The sequence below is a fragment of the Vipera ursinii genome, assembly GCF_947247035.1.
Source record: "Vipera ursinii genome assembly, chromosome: 17".
Classification (NCBI taxonomy): Eukaryota; Metazoa; Chordata; class Lepidosauria; order Squamata; family Viperidae; genus Vipera; species Vipera ursinii.
Genome location: NC_139530.1, coordinates 5,255,531 through 5,278,579, shown reverse-complemented (window position 1 = coordinate 5,278,579; position 23,049 = coordinate 5,255,531). Strand labels below are relative to the sequence as shown.

Genomic DNA, 23,049 nt, shown 5'->3' with positions numbered 1-23,049 from the left:
CCGATTTAGAGTTTTAGGGAAATGAGGGTTGAGAAAAGCTTCATCCCACCAACAGGGATGCAGAATCTTCTGCTAGAACATGGAGCAGCATGTGGAAACGTTAAAAGACTTTTGAGTTTTTTTCATTTTACTTGTTCTTCTGCTGGAAGAGACAAGCCATCATTTGAGTCAAACTGTAAAACCCCCCAAAGGAGAACATGGAAGGAAGCCTGCCATTAAAAGATCCCTCTTTTTAAAGATTGTTCTACTGCTTGCTTGGCAGCCCCCTCCTCAAAGGCAAGGGGACTTTTCTTGCTTTCCCTTTGAAGATGTTTCGCTTCTCCGCCAAGAAGCTTCTTCAGCTCTGACTGGTTTGTGGGGAATGGAAGGATTGATACTCCTTGGAGACATCTGGTCATCTGCCTCCTTTTAGAGAGTCATTGAGGCCACTTGGAGATTTATCTGTGTCACCCTGAGGAGATCCGTTCCCCACCCTCCAGTCAGAGCTGAAGAAGCTTCTTGGATGGGAAGGGAAACGTCTTCAAAGAAAAAATGAAGTCCAGCTGCCTCTTGAAAAAAGCCCCTTTGGGGCAACCACGGCTTAGATGACTTGAGAATGCCCATAGACATTCATCCCCCCGAGCAGTTTTACGGAGATATTTTTGAGTTGGATTTAAACGCTGAAGAACATCTGCTGATATTCTAGCGCTGCCCACGTTGGTCATCTCTCCGATAGTAAGATCATCAGAAGAAGCTGGTCAGGGATGGAGATGGTTGAGGTCAACAGGAGAAAGGTCAGTGTTAAGGACCCATCAAAATGGTCGTCTTCTACTTTACGGAGCGGAAGTCCAAAATTCTTTGGAGATTCTCCATCCTTTCCACGTAGGTGTACTGACAATAATAGCGCCTTGCTCTGATTTTTTTTTAAATTCTTCCTTGCTATGTTCAGGTGGTCCTCAGCTTACGACCGCAGTTGAACCCAAATTTTCTGTCGTGAAGCGAGACACTTGCTAAGTTGAGTTTTACCACACATGTTAAGTGAATCACTGCAGTTGTTAAACTAGTAAAACGGTTGTTAACCGAATCTGTCTTTCTCATTGACTTTGCTTGTCAGAAAGTTGCAAAAGGAGAATCACGTGACCCCGGGACACTTACGTGACTCGTCATAAATACGAGTCAGTTGCCAAGCCTCTGGATTTGGATCACGTGATTATGGGGATACTGAAAAGTCACAACTGGAAAAACCCGTCTTGTCACTTTTTTTTAGTGCCGTGGTAACTTTGAACAGTCACTAAATGAATTGTTGTAAGTCAGGGACTAGCTGTATTCACCTCTCGTTCTACCTTGATGACGATATTAACAGTAGCATTGATTTTAAAAAATGGAACAGAATGCTTAATTGTTCTTCACAATTTATTCAAGCAATGTTGATCAGCGAGAAAAGCCTCTACAATTTTTCTTTAAAAAATATAAAATAATTCAGCGGTACGCATTCCATTTAAAAATAAAAGAGCCAAAGAAATGTGGACTTCACAATTATTGCACCCTCGTAATGCCCCTTTGCGAATCAAGTGTTTGAAATGATAGAGAGAAACCAACGTAAAACTAAAATGTGGATGAATTCCTCCTCAATATGATTATTTTGATTTGCACACTTGGAAAGGCTGTCGGCCTTCGTAATGCATCTGGGGCCAGCCACTAAATACTTGGATGTCAAAAATTATTTTTATTCAACTCCGTCAACCCAGATTCACAAGACCTTGGACCAGCTTGGTGTTTTTTTTTGGAAAATCTGTTGGATTTATTTTTTCTTCATCTATTGGAGTGTGTTTTGGTGATTTCTTGATAGGGTGCCAATCTGACTTGGCTTATCTAGGCTGTGGTGACTAAACATGAGCCGATGAATTTTGGTGATGTGACAGAAGGACTGGGGGGGACATGATAGCAGTATCCCAATATTGGAGAGGTTGCCGCAAAGATGAGGGGGTCAATTTATTCTCCAAAGCACCAGAGGGCAGGTCAAGAAGCAACAGATGGAAACTAATCAAGGAGAGAAGCAGCCTGGAATTAAGGAGAAACTTCCTAACGGCGAGGACCATTAACCAGTGGAATTGCTTTGCCTGCAGAAGTCGTGAGTGCTTCATCACTCAAGGTTTTGAAGAAGAGACTCAATAGTCACTTGTCTGAAATGGTATAGGATCTCTTGCTTGAGCAGGGGGCTGGACTAGAAGACCTCCAAGGTCCCATCTCTATTCTGATTCTGAAATAGCATTCTTTGAAGGACCATGGACCTACTAGGCTTATCAAATGACTTAGCGGACCTCTGTAACTAGTTTTAGAATTACTGTGCATGACTAAAGAGAAGGGTTAAAGCAGATTAGCTGCCCTCTGTTCTTTTGGGTGATTTTGCAGACCTGATACATTCAGAGCTGAGAAGAGCCTGCTTAAGATACTGGAGAACATCAACCCCAAGAGAAGCTTGCGAGCACCTTCACATAAAAGAAAAGCGACCGGGATTTCTTGGAAAGTTACTGGATTTCCTCTGGAAGTGTGGGAGAAGACACGCAAGGCCTGTGCCATCATCTTCATTGAGTGGACAACAGGAGCCGCGGTGAGGCCCTCAAGGCTTCATGTTCCACCACTTGAAGGCAAAAGGCTTCCGACGGACATTTGTGCCACAGTGAACATCGCCATGGGCGATGTAGTAAGATCTGTAGTCATCAATGAAATTGCAGGACAATCCTAACGGCTCCAGGAGACGGCGGACCTCTTTCTCCAAGCAGCATTGGCCATGGATGATGGGTCCAAACGGCTTTGGGATGCCCAGGTGTTTCCCCAGAACGATCATATTTACCTGCAGAAGGGAGATGAAACATTGGTCTAATGCAGGGGTAGGCAACCTCGGCTCTCTTATGACTCGTGGACTCCAGAATTCCTCAGAATGCCACGCTGAGGGGAAAGGGAGAGGTTTCCAAGTTGAGCCAGGCTGGCTCAGGAATTCTGGGAGTTGGAAGTCCACGAGTCATAAAAGAGCCAAGGTTGCCTATCCCTGGTCTAATATTAAGACTGTAATCAGTTTTCGTGATTTTGTACCCTAGTGAAATTCAACGGTAAGAAGACCAATAAGTTTTAACACTCTCCTCCTCCAGCTGCTTTTAAGGAGGATAGCTTCTTTACTAGGGCGACTAATTTAAGCCTTAATTTGCCATCTGTGTCACAGCACCTTTAGTTGGATGGTAGCTTCACATTACAGCTGTTCAGAAGGATGCCGTAGAAGTGAACACAACGCACAGTACTGCGCTCACCCAATATTTTGAGCCAGGCAAGCCTCTGGAAGGGTTTCTCCTGATGCGTGAACCCAACCAACACATCAAAAGCGCGTGTTGTGTCTCCCGTCATTCAACACACCAACAGTTGGCAACTAGGAGGTCATATATATATGGCTCCTGGTGAGATACCTACTGCTTCTCCAAAGGACAACGATAGGAATTGAATTAAGCTGAACCTTGGATTGGTAGGAGCTGTTGAGTCACTTCGTGGCCGGTTCTCCTCAAAGCCCGTGAAGCGGTATATAAGTCTTAAGGGCTGTTGCTGTTGGAGGCTGGAGTCTTACCATGTCTGGGAAATAAGCCATAGCGGAAGCCTTGATGCTTTCAGGACTAGGAGGCTGAGGATATTCAGGAAAAGGATGAAAAAAATGATGTTCAGGATACTCGGTAAAAGGATGTAGAAGCTGATGGTACTTGAGAAAGGGGTGAAAAAGCTGAGGTATCTCGATAATGTCGTCCTTTGTCAGCCCCAGCTCTTGATGAAGAATTTTTCTGTTCCAATCAATGCACTCCTGAAAGGGGAAGAAAGAGATGCTTTAGTGAGGAGCAAAAAGGAGTAGGGTGAAGCCATACTTAATATTTCCATGCCCACAAAGTGAGCGCAGTAAAACCATAACTTCAGGACAGGCAACCTTCAACTTAATGGCCACACTAAAGCCTTTGAGCTCTGGTGCTGGAGAAGACTCCTGCGAGTCCCTCGGACTGCAAGGCGATCAAACCGGTCAGTCCTAGAGGAGATCAACCCTGACTGCTCTTTAGAAAGCCAGATCCTGAAGCTGAAACTCAAATACTTTGGCCACCTAATGAGAAGGAAGGACTCACTGGAGAAGAGCCTCATGCTGGGAAAGGTTGAGGGCAAGAGAAGAAGGGGACGACAAAGAATGAGGTGGCTGGATGGAGTCACTGAAGCAGGAGGCGTGAGCTTAAAGGGACTCCAGAAGATGGTGGAGGACAGGAAGGCCTGGATGAACGTTGTCCATAGGGTCGCAATGGGTCGGACACGACTTCGCAGCTAACAACAACAAAGCCCAAAATTTATGCAGCTAATTGAGTTTTTGCCCCGCTTTACGATTTTTCTTGCCACCGTTTGTTGAGCGAATCGCCGCAGTTGTTAAATTAGTAACACGGTTGTTGAGCGAATCTGGCTCCTCTGTTGACTTTGCATGTCAGAAGGTCGCAAAAGGGGATCACAACCTGGGTGCACTGCAACCGTCATGTGAAGTCATTTGCCAAACATTTGAACGTAAATGACGTGACCATGCGGGATGCTGCAATGGTCACGGAAGTGTGAAAAATGATCCTAAGTCGCTAAGTGAACTAACTGTAAGTTGAGGACTCTGAAAGTTTTAGAATTTGATCCGAAAGGTAAGTCCCTCTTCGTGTATAACCCTTGCTTTAATGTTTTACTGACTAGCTAAGGCCCTCGCGGATTCACTTTTTGAGCTGTGCATTTTCCCAACTTGCCATCTTCAGATGTTTGTGTGATTTGCATTGACTCAACCGAAGGGTGCCTGTTTGGGTAGCCTTGTAGAGAAGTTGAGTTCACAAACGCCACACCCATTTTTTTTCCTCTTGTACATCTTAAGATCCACAGCCTTTCCTTTCTCGCTAGGCCAGGGTCAAAATCTTAGATTATCTTTCTATAGATTATTCGTTGGGCCATTTTTCTCTCCTCAAGTCCTCCCTCAAAACCATGAGAAAACGCGTGCTACCATTTGGTAAGACCACAACCATTGAGGCTCCTCTTATTGGAGGCCACCTTGAAGATGGTATAAAACATGGTTACAACAGGTTCAAAGGAGAGGGACAAAGATGATGTTAGGAGTTGAGGGCAGGCTTGAAGGATCTTGGGATGCTCAACCTGGAGAAAAGGTGGAGGAGATGAGATGTTGAACCTGAGGGACATAAAGGAGAGATGGAGAGAAGATAAAATGAAGAGGCTTCATGGATGAAAAGCAACACGTTCTCAAGGGCGGGGGAAACAAAATCCAGGTGCCTTTAAGAAAAGGACCTGTGGGACAACTGCGTCTTGGATGAATTGAGGATCGCCGTAGACAAGATGATCTAAAGTTGCTTTCCATGTCCAGAACATGAAAACTGGGGCAAGAAATAATGAACGCAAGGTGCAGTTTCTTAAATTTGAGATTCAATATAAAGGAATTTTTCCCCGATGTAAGGTCTGTGGAACAGAGCTTAGGAAAGGCTGTGGATTCTCCACGTCTGGTGGTTTGTGGTTTTTTTTTTTTAAGAAGAATCTGGACAGCCCCCTCGTGAGCGGTTGGATTGGCAAGATAAGGCTGGACTGGCTAACCCTTGTCTTTTCATCCATCACATTTTCTATCGTCTCTCGTGAGCATCTGAACAGAACAACGGACAATCCCTTGGTCCTCTCTGCTGGGTTTGGATCACTCGGTCTCCAGATTTAATAGCAGAATAGAGGGGATCCTTACTTGGCAGTAATAATTCCACCGCCTTAAATATTCATCAGCAATGATTTCTGATATGGAACGGGGCTGCCGATCGCCTTGCTGGAATTCAATCCCTGTTAAAAAAAAAAACAACGAATATTGATTTAGTTTTGGGTGTGCATGTGTCTTTTAATCTCCCGTTAGAAGTCCAGGATTATTGGGGCTATTCTATAATAAGGTAAAGGTTCCCCCGCACATGCGTGCTAGTCATTTCCGATTCTAGGGGCCGGTGCTCATCTCCGTTTCAAAGCCGAAGAGCCAGCGCTTGTCCAAGGACGTCTCCGTGGTCATGTGGCCGGCATGACTAGACGCCAAAGGCGCACGGAACGCTGTTCCCTTCCCACCGGAGCGGTCCCTATTTTTCTACTTGCATTTTTACGTGCTTTCGAACTGCTAGGTTGGCAGAAGCTGGGACGCGTAACTGGCGCTCACTGTTACGCAGCACTCGGGATTCGACCCGCCAAACTGCCGACCTGATCGACAAGCTCAGCGTCCTAACCCACTGAGCCACCGCGTCCCTTATTCTATAATAGAAAGCTGTTTGTTGTAACAGTTTTAGAACAGAGTCCCCCCAACGTGTCCGCCTCTGAGGGGCGGGAGGGAATGGTTCCGTGAGAGTGGCATGCACCGGTGCCTGTTGCTCACGTGGACATGCTCTGTGGCCATTAGCGTGTCCCTGTTGCAAACACCTCACATGGCCCACAGGTTGAGATTGGGGAGCCCTGGTCTGTTCCCAGTGGGAACAGACCAGGGCTCCCCAATCTAACCCTAACCCCCTTTTAACACAACCCAGCCCAAGGGTTGACTTCATCCTTTTCACACAAAAAAAGCGGGGGGGGGGGCGCTGGTGCAATCCAGCTATCTTTCATTTCGGCTCTGCACAGGAGAGGACGAATCAGCCCAACCTTGAGGCATTTTAGCTTCCCCGTGGCCTTCTTTTTTCTTCTCCTCCAGCAGTTTGAAGCAGGCTCTGGGGCTGGCCAGCAGCAGGCGAAAACCCTGATCGAGGAAGCAAGAAAAGGGAGTAAGGCAGAGAGGTGGGGAAAAGGTTACAGGACAGAGAGAGGACTAGCAGCCTAAAATGAACATTTAGCAGCTTAGAAGAAGCTTCTTCGCGCAGGGCAGGACAGCCAAAAGCTGCTGACCGGGCACTTCGATGGCCATGAGCAGGTTTTTTCGTCCATCGCACGTGTGTGGAGAAGGATGGTAAGTCATTTCAGCCTTTTGTCGTGTCAAATAATAATAAAATGACAAATCTTTATTGTCAAAGTACAACATGTGTACATTGAGATTAGATGAGCCTCCCCCCCCAGTGCTCTCTCCCCCCCAACACACAGTGACAACAAACCATCCTACCACACCATGTGGACCAACTACAGCACACACCGGCCTCCCAAGTCAATTCTGCATAAGTTCACAGAGATTATGTCCCATTTAAAAGCCTAACAGCCCACGGATAAAAGCTGTTTTTCAGCCTGTTGGTACGGCTGGCTATACTCCTATATCTCCTACCGGATGGTAAGAGAATAAAGAGATACCATCCAGGGTGTGAGTCGTCCCTGAGAATCTTCCTCACTCTTCCAAGGCAACGAGCCCTGGCGAGGTCATCCAGTGGTGTCAGGGGACAGCCCACGATGTCTTGTGCTGTGCTCACCACCCTCTGTAATACTTTCCCAAGGCTGTGTGGGAAAGAGGTTTCATTCTGTGCTAAAGCCCTGCTGTTTAATCAATTCCAGTTCTTGGTCTCCACAAGTCCTAGAGATTGACCGCTGGGTCAAAGATCCACCTTGGAAACAGCCATCTACTCAAACTTTAGGACTGGTGCTTCTGAATATTCCCCTCCTCTGGGTTGGACAAGAAGGCCTCCAAGTCCCCTTCCAACTCTTATTCCTCCGGTGGCAAAACAGGGTTTCCGTTGAGTTAGAGCTTCAGTGGATCCCCTAAAAGAGCTCAAGAGTTGAAATATAACCGATGGGTCGCCCCGAAGGTGCTTTTTCAAAAGGCAACTGGTCTTGGTTTTTCCTTGAAGATGTTTCACTTCTCATGCAAGAAGCTTCTTCAGTTCTGTCAGCCGATCCCTTGTCTTCAGTTCTGAGTGGCACAGTGGTTACACTGCGGCATCGCAGGCTGACTCTGCCCACAGCCAGCAGTTCGAGTCTCACCGGCTCAAGGTCGACTCAGCCTTCCATCCTTCCGAGGTCGGTAAAAAATGAGGACCCAGATGGCTGGGGGGCAAATATGCTGACTCTGTAAACTGCTCAGAGAGGGCTGCCAAATCCTGTAAGTGCTATCGCTATATAAGAGCCGTGGTGGCACGGTGGGTAGAATGCAGCATCGCAGGCTGACTCTGCCCGCTGCCAGCAGTTCGATCCTGACTGGCTCAAGTTTGACTAAGCCTTCCATCCCGGGGTCGGTAAAATGAGGGCCCAGATTGTTGAGGGCAATATGCTGACTCTGTAAACCGCTTAGAGGGGGGCCTAAAGCACTGTGAAGCGGGATATAAGTCTAAGCTCTATTGCTATTGCTGTGAGAAGCAAAAGTCCAGCGGCCTTTTGAAAAAAAACACCTTTGGGGCAACCATGACCTGGATCAGGGGTCTTCAAACCTGGCCCTTTGATGACTTGTGGACTTCAATTCCCAGAATTCTGGGAGTTGAAGTCCACAAGTCATCAAAGGGTCAAGTTTGAAGACCCCTGACCTGGATGATAGAACCGCCATGTACCAATGGGTGGATTTCTGCACCTAATAGACCTCCAGGCTCTTTTTTTTAATCCCATTTATATCCCGCCCTTCTCCGAAGACTCAGGGTGGCTTACAATCTAAGAAGCACAAATCAATGTGCTTAGCAATAGCCTTCATTCTATGTATATGCCTGCTTATTAGTGCTTTCACACACCCCCCCCCAAGCGGCATTATTACAAAGTCAGCTTAATTGCCCCCAACAATCTGGGTCCTCATTTTACCTACCTGGGAAGGATGGAAGGCTGAGTCAACCTTGAGCCTGGTGGGACTCGAACCTGCACTAATTGCAGGCAGCTGGTGTTACTTAAGGAGGCATTCGCCCACTGCTCCACCAAGGCTCTTAGGAATGGCAAGTTGAAATAATTTGGTAGGCCAGTTTCTTTGAGGGGATAAGCGGGACTAAGGTTTCCCTTAACTGAAACGTCTCCGGGTGGCGAATACTGTAAATATACAGCTGTATTTCACCCTTAGAGTCTGGTGGAACAAGTTTATGGAAGCCTTAAAAGCTGTACCGTTGGGTGGAAATGCAGAATATCAAAAAAAAAAATTCTGCCCGCAGCTGTTGATCCCACACGGTCACTAATTATGTAAATTGGTCACTGAAAGCTCTTTCAAGTTTGAAAGAAGGATTGGGGCCATACCTTCCGGTCTGGGGCAGGTACAAAGCTGAGAAATTCATCTACGTGTCCCACGGTCAGCCAATCCGTGTAGAGTTCAATGGGAGATTGTATAACCTGACTGTAAAGGAAGTCCAGGACCAGTTTGGACATAGGCTTATGATTGTTCCTAAAAAAAAAGAAAAAAAAAGTGGGACCTGAATTCTCAGGGTGTGTTAAACCATGATTTGTTAACGCACCACAGTTGATTGATTCACATTGCCTTAAGCCATACGGTATGCGTTATAAGACAAGCCACCGTGATTAACGTCTCTCATATTGAGTTGACTCAAAACGTCACCAGTCAGATGAGATTTTGGCGCCGGGACAGTCTTTGATTACAGTTGGCACCCAAAGAAGAGACTCTTTCCATTTTATTCAATTCCTCTTCATCCAATTTACCACCTTTGAAAAATGCATTATTTTTTAAAGATCTCCGCGACTTGGTTAAAATCTTAGCTCGGATGCGCGTGTTTTTTTTTTTTTTTTGCAAAAGTGTTCCCCCAAGTCTGCTAGGGGAACGATTGAATTTGCTATCCCATGTTCCACCTGGCATTCGCTGTGAAGGTTGAACATCAATTAACTTGGAGAAATGTACAATTCTCTGTATTTCTCCAGAACTTCCATATGGGAAGAGGTAACCCAAGGGACTCTTCTGAATTTAAACCACAGATACATGGGAATCCAACACTTCTGTTATCACTTACCTAGGCAACGCATTCCCTATTAGGATACGCCCAAGGGGATATTCCTTATGTCTGACGTTCACCGGAGGGCTGACTTCAAGATTCCCAAATGAATCCAGGCTGGAAGAAGACACCTCCAAGGGTAGTTCCCGTTTTACATACCCAAAATCTGGACCCTTGGGGGGAGGGGGTGTGGAAAAACCAAGAGTTGCGTCAAATCAAGCAGACCTTACTCAACCATCTGTCAGTGCAAAACATCCAAAGTTCTTTCGAAGAGTTTCATCTGTCGGAACCATGACATCATCTTTTTATCCGTGCCCTTATTTGAGAGATTGAGGTAAAGGTAAAGGTTCCCCCGCACATGCGTGCTAGTCATTTCCGACTCTAGGGGCCGGTGCTCATCTCCGTTTCAAAGCCGAAGAGCCAGCACTTGTCCGAGGATATCTCCATGGTCATGTGGCTGGCATGACTAGACGCCAAAGGCGCATGGAACGCTGTTCCCACTGTAGTGGTCCCTATTTTTCTACTTGCATTTTTACGTGCTTTCGAACTGCTAGGTTGGCAGAAGCTGGGACGAGTAACAGGCACTCCACTCTGTTACGTGGCACTCGGGATTCGACCCACCAAACTGCCGACCTGATCGACAAGCTCGGCGTCCTAACCCACTGAGCCACCACGTCCCTCTGAGATTGAGATAAACGCATATAAAACTTGATCTGGGCCTCCTAACCCTATCCATCTCACCTTTCATGAACAGATGTGAGGAAACTAGTGATTTTTTTTTTTTATTTTCTTGCAAGCGAAAGTTGAGAAGAAAATGCGGGCTGTGATTTTTTCAGCAGCCAAGATTAAATCAGAGGGGGGGGGAGAAAAACTACTTACCAAAACCTTCTTAAAGGGGAAGTCTCTCAGCCCTCTGTTCCTTGGAGAGTCAAAGACCACCGGGAATGTTTTGTGGGGAGCCTGTGTGTACCCAAACTCCATCTCATCCTAAGTTGACAGGTTGAAATAAAATTAAAAGTGTCGCCTCTTTAGGGTGGCCAACGGATTATAGAAACTTTGATCTCAGTCTCTTGAAACAGAAGGCAAAGGAACTAGGGATTTCTTTACTAAAATTACTTTTTTTAAAAAATGATCTAGATACAGGGGTTACTGCAACACGGAAAAATATCCACGACCGTGAATATGCCTAAGGATTTGTACGGCTTTCAATTGAGCCTTTGATGTTACCACGCCAGTGGATGTGTGCTCCTAGGAAAGAGATCCCATTTAGGATTGATAAAAACGCTTCCAATTATTTCCGGAGATGTACAGGATAAGGACTACCCCAGTTTCTTCCCCAGTAGCATGGGGATCTCATTTGGCAGACCACCTGTCCAACATGGCCTATAGTTTGTGACCTACCTGTATCCATCTGTCACCGCGATTTTCCTCTTCCGGGCAGACAATAAATTTGCATCCAGCTTCTGTGGCAAGCTTCCTTACATGTTCCACAAAATCCGTATTATCGATGCTGTGTATTCAGAGGAACAGGTGGAGATGTTAGAAAAAAGAGGAGAGGAAGGGCTTGGGTGTTCACCAAATGTGATGGTGGGTGTCCAGGAAGCTTCATAAATGTACGTTGGTCCGTGTCTCCTTACCTGCAGATATAAACAGAAACTGGCTGCAAGGTGTTTGGGGTCATAATCCACGGAGCGACCCGGAAGACCAAAATATCCGTGAAAATGGAAATTTGTGGGTCCTTCTGAAGCAAGGAGAAATGGACCAAGAAATACATTGGATTTCAGAAAGAGGCATTTAAACATTTAAAAGTTACAGGATTTAGGACAGGGGGGGGTCTTCAAAGTTGGCCCTTTGGTGACTTGTGGACTTCTCCATTTCCCCAGCCACTCAGGGGAATTCTGGGAGTTGAAGTCCACAAGTCATCAAAGGGCCAACTTTGAAGACCCCTGATTTAGGAGTACAGAGCTAACTTTGAATTAAAAAAAACAAGACAGGTAAACATTCTCTTTAGTCCAGGAAAAGGAAGAGGGGTAAGAAGGAAGCTCAAGACAATGTCACCTTGATCCTTTTTACTATCACAGGCTCAAGACAAGCTCAAGACAATGTCACCTTGATCCTTTTTACTATCACAGGCTAAAGGAAATGGAAGATTTCAAGATTCTGTTACCATACTCTACAATAATAAAATAGAATTCTTGTAGTCTTCTGGAGTCTGTTTCCTGACCTGCCTACTCTTGAGTAGCCGATAAGTGAAGAAGGTCCTAGAGAGGACTTGGGATGAAGATTGAAAAAGCACTCCAGGCGCTTTCTCTGTTTTCCTGTCAAAGCCGCTTCCCTCTCTCTCTCTTCCCCCATGTTCTCTTTGATGTTCTCCATACCTTCCCGGTGATCTCTATGAGTGAAGCGTGGAAAGTGACCAGCCCTGGGAAGTCAGCGTCTGGGAATTTCAGCCCTTCCACATAGAAAACGCTCTCCACTTGACCAAGGTCCCATTTTACAAGGTAGGATATCTTTCCAGATCCTAGAACATGTTGGTAACGTCTCTGCGCCTTCTTGACTGTGAATCAAAACCCAATCTGTTTTATTCGTTTCTTTTATTTCTTGGAAGCAAATATATACACCTTTATCCAGATCTATGCAGTTTTAAGCAATGTGCATAGAACAGAATAGAATAGAATAGAACAGAATGCAAAATAGAACAACAGAACAGAAGAAATAGAATTAGAATTAGAAATATTAGAAGTGGAATTTAGAATAGAATAGAATAGAGCTGGTAGGGACTTGGGAGGTCTTCTAGTCCAGTTCCCTGCTCATGGAGAAGAACCTATACATAATTAAACCCAAGCACATTAACCCTTTTGAGATCCGAAGGAACTTGTGGTTGGTCATCATTGGTGACCAGAGAGCTGGTCAAACTTTTGATCTGTCATAGCAAAATTATGGAACTCCTCTTTGGTGCGGGACAAGGAAGATTGATATCGGCTTGAAAATGCTACCTTATTTTCTCTATGTGAGGAGCATGAAAAGGGAGAACCAGACACCATGGTTGCTCAGAGAATCTAGAATAAGCACTCTGCTTTTGGGTCTTTGCTTCATCCACCTTTGGCTTCGGTCCTGAAGCCCAATGGCCTGCTGGCCTTCAACACGTACCTCGAGCGTGGAAGACCCCCACTTTGTCCGAATCCGCTTCCGAGATGCGAAGAGTCAGCTGGTATTTTTCAAAAATTTCACTGGGCCCCTGAGCGGTCAGGATCATGCGGGACATGTCCTCGAGGTCTAAAAGGAGAATCCATTCAATTCCAATTCAGCCAGAAAAACTTTTGACTTGTGGCCTCGCGCTTTCATTGACCATAATCTGGCCTTAGCTTGGTTGACGACTTCAACCGTTCCTAACCTATTCCCAATTTCTTGCGTGTCAGGTCGTGTGACCGTGGGGGTGCAGCATGAACACTTACCGATAACTTTGGGATATGATACGGGCCATCAAGCAGTCTGAGGACCTAGCGGTGTGCTTCCGTTGCAACACTGCTTTTATACAGATTGCGCACGTTGGAAGTCCACACCTCTTTAAGAAGCTTCTGAGATGGAGGAAAAAAAACTGCCCTTAGCATTGGTTGCTGCTGCCTACCTTCCTTGGTTGTCAACACGGTGTCCTTGTTGTCTTCCGCTACCGCTGTAGGATTGTCTCGGTCACAGTTCACCAAGAGAATGGCGCCTTTTCCATCCGGCCCCCAACTCCACTGATCCTGCAGGGACGGGAACCCTGATGTCAGGATGGACATCGGCAAAAGTGGGGTCCCTCTGTGGCTCTGCCTTTCCCCACCCCCAAAAGCCAGGATCTGTTCCTCCTCTCGGTGTGGAGGGTATGAAAAAATAACCACATCCAGAAGATGCCAGAAGACCAATTTCGAGTCTCGGGAGCCCTTGTGAGAAGCAACACATGCTTCCCGGTTGATCCAGCTACAATTTCATTTATTATGTATTTATTTGTTACGTTTATATGATTGTAATTAGCCGGGTGAGCTCATGACGGCACCTCCCTAGCCAGGTGTGCCCCAGATGTGTTAGCAAGTCCGATCCCTCCCTCGCCAGCAGGAGAAGTAGCCCATAATGCCATCAGCTCCCTAAGCACTCAGTTTGCATTATGTTACAAATATTTTCTTCCCTGGCATTCTGCTTCAAAAAAAAATAATCTTTACCTTTTGACTCCCTCCTTTGGTCACCGTTCCTGAACGGTTTATATCTGCATCCAAGGACATTTCTGCAGCAGGAAAACAAAGGGTGTGTGTGTGTGTGTAAAACAAACAAACTTCATTATTCCCATTCAAAGCCTCTCCTTGCATCCCACTCTCATTTTTCTGCGAGAAAAGTATATTTTGGGGGCATTTTTAGTTAGGCATCTCCTTTCCCCCTGCTTGATCCAAGTCTGATCCGGCCAGGGTTTGCCTATCCAGATGTGCTGAGATACAGCCCCCCCCCTCAAATTCACCCTTTGGGCCGTTGCCACACCTGTCCACCCCTGCCAGCTCACCTATGCAGGTAATATGCAGAATCGCTTTGGCAATTGGGTCCTTGCCATTAGCTTCGTAGTAGGAAACGCTGATCTGCAATTATACCACCAAATAATAAATTTAAGTCAAAGGATATTGGGGAATGGCACCCCTTAAAAGCCTCCCTCTCTAACGCACCTCTGTTTTCAACTGGATAAGGTACCAGGGTGTGCCTGTGCACAAAGGGAACATATAACTGAGAAATTTCTAATTTGCTTCATGGTGGATAAATAGCAATAGCATTTAGACTTATATACCGCTTCACAGTGCTTTACAGCCCCCTCTAAGCAGTTTGCAGTCAGCATATTGCCCCCACCCCACCCCCAAACAATGTGGGTCCTCATTTTACCAACCTCACAAGGATGGAAGGCTGAGTTAACTGTCAACCAGTCAGGATCGAACTTCTGGCAGTTGGCAGAACTAGCCTGCAATGCTGCATTTTAACCACGGCTCTAATAAAACCTTACCCTGCATTTTGATCTCACTTGGCTTTTAAAACAATTCTCCCGTTGTATCTTGACAAGGATCTGCTGAAGGAGGTGAGTTTGAGAACCCACCGAATGAATTCATTTTTTTTGTCTTCCCCCGCTAGAATTCTCCGCTGGTTTCCCTTGCCAAGTTTAAGCCCTTTTTTGATTTCCAATTAGTGCAATTATCTGAACTTCATAAACCAGGCTTATTGCGGAGCTTACGATGACGAATAATGGTTGGAAAGGGACCTTGGAGGTCTTCTAGCCCAACCTCCTGCTCCTAGACCTTATACCGTTCCAAAGAAATGGCTGTCCGGTCTCTTATTAAAAACCTCCATTTGTTGGCGCACCCACAGCTTCTGCAGGCAAGTCGTTCCGCTGGTTTATTTTACGATGGTTTTGTTCAAGGAAATGGTTTTGCGGTCTTAAATGAGGCCTACAAATCCCAGGACCTGTTGCAGATGAGAAGCAATCTTTGGCCAACGTTTCCGTCCTCACCTTTTTGTCATTGACTTCGGCGCTTGGAGCATCCGCGGTGGCGGTGAACTTGACGTTCTTGTCCAGCGGCCATTTTGAGCCAGGGCAAGAGAACTTGGATTTTGACATGTGGTCAGCATAGATGTTCAGGCCCTGGGTGACCGAGATCTGAAAGCAGGTCGCAGCCCTTGGGGCTGCTCTGAAAGAAAGACGCCGCTCGTTGGAAAAAAACTTCCCATTTAGGTCACAAAACAGATCGAGACACGTAGCTTCTTCCCCGCTTCCCCGCATCAGCCCCAGGAATAGTTCTGTTGGTCCCTTGCCAAACCACCTCATAAATATGGGTGAGATCTGACTCCTAACGTCCAAGGTATTTTTTGACTGAAGGAATAATCCCTCCAAAAGAGCATAGCAAACTCTTGTCGTTGGCTAACTGCAGCCAGCCAAAAGCTGGGAATCTACCCCCAGTGAATTTGGCAATGGAAAACTGCCTTTCAAAATGCTGCTTTTTTTCTTTTTTGCCACCCCTGGGACATTTAAGCACTGGAAACTGCATTTCTAATTTACTTTCCCCTAACCTGGCTCGGGTAAATTCCACCAACAATCCCAACTGACAATTATTTTAAACTGGAAGTGGAGATTTTCAGTCGTCTAGGTCACGTGTGTTTTTGTTCCAAAAGGCAACTGGAGTTCCTTCTTTGAAAAACGTTTTCGCTAAGAAGCTTCTCGGACGAGAAGCGAAACGTTTTCAAAAGAAAAGACCAAGAAAGTTCAGTTGCCTTTTGGGGGAAAAAAAAAGCACGTTTGAGAGAACGCTTCTTAATGTGAAGAGCCTTGGTGGAGCAGTAGGCTGATGCCTCCTTAAGTAACACCAGCTGCCTGCAATTAGTGCAGGTTCGAGTCCCACCAGGCTCAAGGTTGACTCAGCCTTCCATCCTTCCCAGGTAGGTAAAATGAGGACCCAGATTGTTGGGGGCAATAAGCTGACTTTGTAATAATGGCGCTTGGGGTGTGTGTGAAAGCCCTAATAAGCAGGCATATACATAGAATGAAGGCTGCTGCTAAGCTTGTAAGCCGCCCTGAGTCTTCGGAGAAGGGCGGGATATAAATGGAATTAAAATTATTTTAAAAAAAAGATGCTGTGGTGGGGCAGTGTTGAGCATCAACTCTGGATAATTGTGCATGTATTTTATCTTTTTGCATCGAAAGCTGGTGAAGACATGGCAGGGTAGAAGCGCACACCGGGTGACAAGGATGAACGCATTCAGTCTGCATTTTGCGGTCCCTTTTCATTATTCTTGCTTCCTATTTTGTGTCTGCTTTCTCCACATCTAGTCCCCTTCTAATCCAAATTTAGTTCTGTGGTTTTAATAAAGCAGTTCACCAGATTTTTTCTCCCCGGTGCATAGTCAAAAAAACAAAGGCAGAAAAAGGAACTCTTAAACTACAAAACTGTTTTTCAAGAGAGCATTTGAAGAGTCTGCTGCCCCCTGTAAATCATCTTAAGACCCTCACCTTCTCAAGAGCTTTGTGCTTATGGCATCTTGGAGCCCGCTCAACAATCCCAAGAGTTTTTTTAAGTATATGTGGGCTCAGCAAGGAAGGATTGTGCTGCATTCACACCTGAGATGACAACTGCTTGGCATATCCTTCACCATCTACCTGCACCCAAGTTTTTTCACACCCTCCTCTGATTCTGTTTTGCGGTCAACCTTTCCAAGGTGTGCCGCACTCTCATATACACTGATCACAGCCAATGTTTATTCAGCGTATGTGTGGGCACACACATTCACTGCTGCTGCAACAACCACAAAAACCCTTTAAAAAGCTCCATCTAATCCTGACAGGTGTTGCTTTAATAAATCATGATAATTACAGCAACCACAGATGGCAGCATTGTGGGGGTTTTTTTAATAGAAAGAGGAAGAACGTAAATATTTCATCAGTTTTGCTATGATTCCCATCCGGGTTCGGGATGAGTCATTGAATAACTGGGACAGTGGTTCTTGACCTCTGGTCCATGGGGCACAATGTCACAGGGGGTCTGCAAAGGCTTGAAGAAACAATTCTGATTTAAATCTTCAAGTCTTGGGGTCTGTGGCCATGATCGGTGGCCACAAAAGCTATTTAAAAGTGGCGTCCATGGTGAAGAAAACAATTGATAACCTCTGACCTAGGATACTTCAGGACAAAGTCCGTGGCTTTTACCTTCTCAGAGATCCAGGGGGGGGGAAAATCAGAATCTTTGCAGAATAAGCCCTTAGTCATCCCTCCAAATCTAATTTCTGCTCTCGGGACAAAACCTTGATGCTAAACTACTATAAAGGTTTTTTTAAAAAAAGATTCGTCAAAGTGGATGGCTTTTTGCCTTGTGTTTCAAAGGCAGGGAAGGACTGCGTAGAGAGAGAAGGAAATGAGATGATGTTGTTTTTTTCCTTGCTAACGTGATAGATTTTTATTGCCATCACTGCTTGGATGGAAGTTCAACGTGGCCCTTCCCTTCCTCTGTGAGATCAAGCAATTTTTCCTGCTGCCTGTCAGCAGTTCAGGAACGCCTTGAGATAGCAAAACAAACGATAGCATTGTCCATTACCTTTGCAGATTACCTAATGGCGAGGCTTCCTTGACAGAACACCAGCGCGAACGTTCAGAAATCTGGGCATCAGTGTTTTTTGGGTTGTTTTTTTGGGGGGGGAGATACCTCACTCACCTTTAAAGATGCTTTTGAGCTATTTAGCAAACCCCTCTCCACCCACCCATCCCGGGCAACTAATAATTGTGAAATGAAAAGGCACCACGCGTATGCCACAGACGCAAAATAAATAAAAAGTTCTCTGCTAAATTTCAGCCGCAAAATAGGGCCCTTTGCGAAACTGAAAGCACCTTTTTTTAAGTTCTCCTCCTGTAAATCAAAAAAAAAAAAGTTAAATGTCCGGATGCTTACCCACAGATGTCCAGGCAGAGTTCAGTGCCCAGAATGTGAACAAGGCTGGTAACCTCCTGGGTGGAAAGCTGGACACACCTCTGTACAGCCATTTTTGGTGGAATGTTTTCTTTTTTTTCCGTCTTCCAAGGGTGGGTGGGTTTGAAGGCTCTGGAATAAGGTTCCCTGCGTTGGGAGGGAGAGGTTTTAAAGGGAAAAAAGTGGGGTGGCCACCTGCTCACCCTCTCCACCCTGCCCTACGATAGGCTGGTGCACTTCCTATTCCTGCCTTTCGGAGCTCAGACGGCTGATTTGGGAGCTAGCCAAAAAAAGAGTTATCATCAGCAACCACCCCAGGGCAAAGGAGGAGGAAGTAGCCAGCAGGCGTGGAGACTTCTTAGAAAGTAATCCATCTTCTTGGCTGAGACAGGTTTATTTATTTAGATTTGATTTCTATAGCTGCCCATCTCAGCATAAGGCTCTGGGAAGCTCACGACTCAGAAACATAGGTTAGAATCGAAATCTTTAGCTTTTACTTTTGGAGAAGCTCTTCACAGCATTCACTGCCTGTCCACCCATGAAATCTTTGTTGTTGTTAGCTGCGAAGTCGTGTCCGACCCATCGCGACCCTATGGACCACGTTCCTCCAGGCCTTCCTGTCCTCTACCATCTTCTGGAGTCCATCTAAGCTCACGCCTCCTGCTTCTGTGACTTCATCCAGCCACCTCCTTCTCTGTCGTCCCCTTCTTCTCTTGCCCTCAACCTTTCCCAGCATGAGGCTCTTCTCCAGTGAGTCCTTCCTTCTCATTAGGTGGCCAAAGGATTTGAGTTTTAGCTTCAGGATCTGGCCTTCTAAAGAGCAGTCAGGGTGGATCTCCTCTAGGACCGACCGGTTTAATCGCCTTGCAGTCCAAGGGACTCGCAGGAGTCTTCTCCAGCACCAGAGTTCAAAGGCCTCCATTCTTTGGCGCTCAGCCTTTCTTATGGCCCAACTTTCACAGCCGTACATGAAATCTTTAAAACATTCTAAAACAATTTTTTTTAAAAAAACAGCAGTAAAAGCCAATAGCGCACCCACGAACCCTATTCAAACGTCTAATCCTTCCGTGCCAAATTGTAAAGATTTTGTCTTTTCTAGCTGGAAAGAAGTAAGCTGCGAACTCGACACGCATCTTTAGCTGAGATCCAGACATTCAGGGCGGTGATTTATCTGGAGCACTTGAGATCCGCGGAAGAAGAGTTTTGAAAACGGGACAGCTACCTCCCCGCTCTGGGATAAAAGAGATTTTAGGAGCCCTGCAAATAGGAGTCGCCAAATCCTGCGTCTTAGTTCCCAGAGGTATGTTTGTATTTGAGACGAAGGATAAAATGAACTTGGTTTCTTAAAACACAGCTCAGTTTTGAAGCCAAGCATCTTTAGGAGACGTTAGAAGCCAAGCATAGATTTTGGGCAGAGAAGCTTGCCATCTTAAACTGATGAAAAAAGTTTAGATTCTCCCTCCATCTGGGAGAATCAGATTTGGCTTAGACACCAAAGAAGAAGACTGTCTCCAGAGTTAAACTAAATAAGTTTAATTTCAGCACACAAGGAATAGCTGAGATGAGTGACGATCCAATAAATATGTCTTATTTATCCAGTATTCCTGGTACAGTTTAGCAATAGAGTCCCCATCAAACCAAGGAATCTTCCTGTTATTTTTAAAAGCCGAGCCATATTTTCTTGCCCCAATTCCGTGAAAGGGGGGGGGGGAAATCTGTGTACAGTGCGTAATCCACTCCCACCGATGGGCATTTTTGTAACACCAGTGTTAAGCCAAAAAGGAATACAAACATCAATAAAGACCAGAAATTGATAAAAGGACAGTTTACAGATTAAAAAAAATAAATACTAGTTTATGACATGCCAAGAAGACAGAGGTCATGGGGGAATAGGCATAAAATAATTGGTTTTGCAATTTTGTGGACCAGATCGTGCTTTTAACAGAGGCCCCAAACGTTCTGTTCATTGAACAATTACAGAATCGTGGAGCTGTATAGCATATATGAATAGTTAAGTGCAGGTAATAATTCATTTAATGACTGTTGAAAGTTATAACCGGCCCTGCAAAAAATAATTTAAGACCATTTTGAGTGCCGGCGGGTGATCCCCAGGGGAAGGGCGTTCTCTGTGGGCGCGCCTGCCCTATGGAATGATCTGCCTGTGGATCTCCGGACTGCCCCCGACTTTCGTTCGTTTCGCCGGAACCTAAAAACCTGGTTATTTGATTTATCTGGCCTGGACTGAGGGGTTTTAAATTTTTAAATTTTTAACTTTTGGGGCTATTAATTGTTATTTAATTTTATTTTAACTCTATTTTAACTTATATTGTTTTTTAACTTTGCCCTGTAAACCGCCCTGAGTCCTTCAGGAATAGGGCGGTATATAAAATCAAATAAATAAATAAATAAATAAATAAATAAATAAATGAATGAATAAATAATTTTTTTACATCTTAGGACTGTTACAGTATCAATAGGCGTTTTGGTCAAGTGATGAAAATTCAGATTCTTAGCAACTGACTCATATTTATGACAGTCGCAGTGCCCTGTCCCCTTTTGAGAACTTCTGGCAAACAAAGCCAATGGGGAAGACAGGTATCACTTAACAACTGTGTAACTAGCTTCATCACTGCAGTGATTCACAACTGTGGCAAAACGTCGTAAAATGGGACAAACGTCCCACTTAGCTCAACCGTGGTTGTCAAGGCCTACCTGTAATACAAGCACATACACACACACACATTTTTTTTGACAATTACGCTAATGCTTGAAGGTGTTGAATGTACATCCAGGGTCCCTTAATGAGTGAGGATGCAATTTGCCAGCTTCTGTTTAAGCCAATTAGCACCTTTTCTGAGATAAAACAAAAATTATCCCTCCTTAAACCAGGAGGTGGCCGTTTTTTAAGAGGCTGCTTTTGCTTTGAAGTTTTTTGATCTCCCTTTCACTTCGTCTTTGGGAAAGACAAGATGTCTGCCTTCCTCTTGATTGGTCCTTTTCTGGAGGGTTAGATTTGTATTAATTTATTCTTCCGTAAGGGACGCGGTGGCTCAGTGGGTTAGGACGCTGAGCTTGTCGATCAGAAGGTCGGCAGTTTGGCGGGTCGAATCCCGAGTGCCGCGTAACAGAGTGAGTGCCTGTTACTCGTCCCAGCTTCTGCCAACCTAGCACGTAAAAATGCAAGTAGAAAAATAGGGACCGCTCCGGTGGGAAGGTAACAGTGTTCCATGCGCCTTTGGCATCTAGTCATGCCGGCCACATGACCACGGAGTCGTCCTTGGACAAACACTGGCTCTTCGGCTTTGAAACGGAGATGAGCACCGGCCCCTAGAGTTGGAAACGACTAGCACGCATGTGCGGGGGAACCTTTACCTTTATTCTTCCGTAAGAAATAGAGAAGCAGTTAAGCAAACCCAGTTGAGGTTGGACTGATGGGACGATGTGTAAGCTTGTCAATTTTCTGTCTCGAAAGCGACTTAGGAGCGAATAACGCTGCTCATAAACCCCCATAATCCATCATCTGTTCCTCCCCGCAGAGTCCTAGTGTTTTCACACCCAGGAGAAGCCTGGACGTACAGTGGAGATGTGAAGATGCCAGCTTGAGTCTTCCAAGACCTTGATATATAGTCACCCTGCGTGGAATTGTCTACTGCCCTGACAAAGGGGCACAGCCATCACAACATCTTACGATCACATCCCAAAGCTGCTTTTTTTCAGGAGGCAACTGCCGACTTCCTTGTTTTTTCTCGGAAGACGTTTTGCTTCTCGTCCAAGGAGGTTCTTCAGCTTTGATCCAGCTCTTCTTGGAGGAGAAGCGAAACGCCTTCCAAGGAAAAACAAGAACGTCCAGTTGCCTCCTGAAAAAGCAGCTTTTGGGGCTTGGATGACTTGAGAATCTCCGTAGACATCCTACAAGCGTGAATTTCACAGATTTATCGCACGGAGACAAACGTTTTGTTTTTTCCCAATAAGCTTGGTGGGATGGCCCTAATTTTGACCTTTTGGCAAGAACTTCTTGATCAGAGCCAAGCATGATTTGATAGAACTTTGCTCAAGCCTGCTTTTTGTTTGCTTTTGTCCCATCTGCACTCCGAGAGTCACGCTTACCTGGTTAAGGTGTGTTTGTTCATTGGGTTAATTGTTTGCTCATTGTGTGTGTCGCTTTGGGTGTGAGCCATGCCTCCTTACGTGTTAGATGTCTTGTGCCAGCCATGGCATTTCCCCAAAAAGGTCATCAGATGGGAGCAAAGAGGCTTCTTTGCTCCCACTGGTGGGTCAGGGCTCCCCGGCCCCTGCAGCCCCATTGGCGAGAGAGTTTTATGGTAAGGGAGGGGCTGAGACCCCCCATAAATACCTCTGCTCAGGGGCTGCTCTTTGCTTGCTCACTCTGATCTCTTTGTTCTCTCTTCTGCTTGCTTGCTGATCTAGGGAGGGGCCGAGACCCCCCATAAAAACCTCTGCTCAGGGGCTGCCCTCTCTCTGTTCTCTTTTTTCTCTCTTCTGCTTGCTTGCTCGCCTATCCATGAGCTCAACCCAGGCATGGAGGCCTCCATGCCAGGGAACTCTTTCTATTTACTTTATCGTTAAATAAAGCTTTGAATGATTGCATTCCTGCGTGATGCCTTTCACTTGGAAGCACCTTAACGAAACATCGACCTCGTGAGACCATCTCACATTACGAGCGAAAGGACCTTGGCAGACTTTCATTCACCCCATAAAAACATGGG

General features: G+C 45.6%; 1 protein-coding gene and 1 long non-coding RNA gene across 2 annotated transcripts; one reads left to right on the top strand and one right to left on the bottom strand.

Moving 5' to 3' along the window:
- Window positions 1–1,384: 1,384 nt before the first annotated feature.
- Window positions 1,385–18,738, bottom strand: LOC310648169 (protein-arginine deiminase type-1-like). The gene is made up of 16 exons (XM_083375909.1): window positions 18,305–18,738; window positions 15,382–15,559; window positions 14,395–14,467; window positions 14,063–14,124; window positions 13,492–13,609; window positions 13,014–13,139; window positions 12,242–12,420; window positions 11,501–11,604; window positions 11,265–11,373; window positions 10,743–10,850; window positions 9,882–10,036; window positions 9,160–9,304; window positions 6,682–6,775; window positions 5,759–5,850; window positions 3,593–3,820; window positions 1,385–2,833 (listed from the first exon to the last, which is right to left on the bottom strand). The coding sequence occupies exons 1-16, from the start codon at window positions 18,394–18,396 to the stop codon at window positions 2,600–2,602; spliced, it is 2,097 nt and encodes a 698-aa protein (XP_083232035.1). The 5' UTR covers window positions 18,397–18,738; the 3' UTR covers window positions 1,385–2,599.
- Window positions 18,739–18,743: 5 nt separating this feature from the next.
- On the top strand, window positions 18,744–22,007 carry LOC310648172. The gene is made up of 3 exons (XR_014494029.1): window positions 18,744–18,792; window positions 19,422–19,622; window positions 21,859–22,007. It is a non-coding gene; the product is annotated as an uncharacterized lncRNA (long non-coding RNA).
- Window positions 22,008–23,049: the final 1,042 nt, after the last annotated feature.

Coding starts and splice junctions, on each gene's coding strand:
- LOC310648169 (XM_083375909.1), bottom strand. CDS start 18,396: ATGGCTGTACAGAGGTGTGTCCAGCTTTCCACCCAGGAGGTTACCAGC. Junction 13,610..14,062: donor CCAAAGGAGGGAGTCAAAAG/GTAAAGATTATT, acceptor CCGTCCCTGCAG/GATCAGTGGAGTTGGGGGCC. Junction 10,851..11,264: donor GCGGTGACAGATGGATACAG/GTAGGTCACAAA, acceptor CTGTCAACTTAG/GATGAGATGGAGTTTGGGTA.